Here is a 1,770-nt window from a genome sequence, read left to right as displayed (position 1 = left end):
CTGTAGCAACATCACTAGTAGAGTCACTGGAATCAATCTCCCATGTTCTACAACATATCCAATTTACATGGACAAAGAAGATAAATCACATTGCCTTACAGGTTCCATTCACCTCTCCTTGTTGTTAGTGGAGTTGGAATTTTTAGAATACTTGAATTTGAGAAACAATGACTTCTTTGCATTACAATTTAATTATGATTATCTGCATAATCATAATTGTCACAATCTATCTATAGCCACCTCTTCTCATAGTCAGTGTGTCAACTCTTCAACTCTTCGTCATCTTGATTTATCATTTAACAGGAATCTTGTTATCAATAACCTTAAATGGCTTCCCTACATTTCCACCTTGGAATATCTTAACCTCTGCAGTGTTGATCTTAGCGAGGAAACTAATTGGCTTCAATTAGTGACTAAGCTTTCATCACTTTCAGTCCTTAATATGTGTGATTGTAAGCTTAAAGACTTGAGTTTGTCTCTCCAGTATGCTAATTTTACTGCCCTTCAGGTTCTTGATCTTTCTCTCAATAAATTCAAGTCAGAGTTACCTAAGTGGCTATTCAATCTTAGTTCCACTATTTATAGTTTAGACCTTAGCTCATGTTCTTTAATAGGACATCTACCAAAGGATTTTTTAAATCTTCGAGAACTGGAAGACCTGGATATCACAGACAATAACTTTGATGGACCCATTCCAGATTGGTTAGGTCATTTCAAACATTTAAAAGCTCTTATTCTTGGAGCAAACATGTTTTCAGGATCTTTTCCTACAAATTTGGGAAATCTATCAACCTTGATTACCTTGGATGTTAGCTCAAATACATTGACAGGAGTTGTGTCCGAGAGAAATTTAGCCAAATTGTCAAAATTGAAGTCGTTGGATATATATTCATATTCCACGTTAATCTTTGATTTTGACTCGGATTGGAATCCACCTTTTCAACTTGAGGAATTAATGCTCGGGTTTTCAAATCCCAACCTTCCTGCGTGGTTATATACACAGCGATCACTTGAAAGATTAACTATATGGGATTCATCATTTGAGGCTTCAGACAAATTTTGGAAATTGGTATCATCAGTGATTGAACTCGAATTACAAGACAATATGATAGATGCGAACATGTCAAATGTTTTGTTGAACTCTACCGTCATTCTTCTGTTATCGAATCGTCTAAAAGGTTGCTTACCTCAATTATCACAACAGGTGACCATTGTCTCGTTATCAAATAATTCATTATCAGGAGAATTGTCTCCCCTCCTATGTGGTCATAATGTGTCATATAGGAAAAACAAATTGTTGTATTTGGACATATCATTGAATAATATATCTGGAGGGCTTACGAACTGTTGGAAGAATTGGAAATCTTTGGTTGCTATTCACTTGGGAAGCAATAATCTATCAGGAAAGATACCTCCATCACTAAGCTTCTTATCTAATCTCACCTCAATCCATTTGCATGAGAATAATCTACATGGTGAGATTCCTCTATCATTGCAAAATTGTCGCTCTCTATTGATCTTTAATGTTCGCAATAACCAATTATCAGGAAACATACCACATTGGATATCTCATGATGTAATGGCTCTTCAATTAAGGTCCAATTATTTTAGTGGTAAAATCTCACCACAAATATGTGAAATGTCTTCCCTCATTGTGTTGGATATTGCACAAAACACAATCTCCGGTCATATACCCAGTTGTCTTGGTAATATCAAAACCCTACTTTTCAACAATGTTTCACGTAACAGACTTTCTTTTCAATTTCCTTC

The 1,770-nt window shown here is 35.3% G+C and overlaps 1 protein-coding gene across 1 annotated transcript; it reads left to right on the top strand.

Moving 5' to 3' along the window:
• Window positions 1–236: 236 nt before the first annotated feature.
• LOC106780749 (LRR receptor-like serine/threonine-protein kinase RCH1) lies at window positions 237–1,706 on the top strand (the record flags this gene model as incomplete). Its single annotated transcript, XM_014669059.1, has 1 exon — window positions 237–1,706. A coding segment is annotated over one exon (1,470 nt), but the record flags the coding sequence as incomplete, so codon positions are not given.
• Window positions 1,707–1,770: the final 64 nt, after the last annotated feature.

This window comes from Vigna radiata, unplaced genomic scaffold, assembly GCF_000741045.1.
Source record: "Vigna radiata var. radiata cultivar VC1973A unplaced genomic scaffold, Vradiata_ver6 scaffold_1596, whole genome shotgun sequence".
In the NCBI taxonomy this organism is placed as follows: domain Eukaryota; kingdom Viridiplantae; phylum Streptophyta; class Magnoliopsida; order Fabales; family Fabaceae; genus Vigna; species Vigna radiata.
The sequence above is the reverse complement of the archived record's forward strand: the minus strand, read 5'-3'. Positions and strand labels throughout refer to the sequence as shown.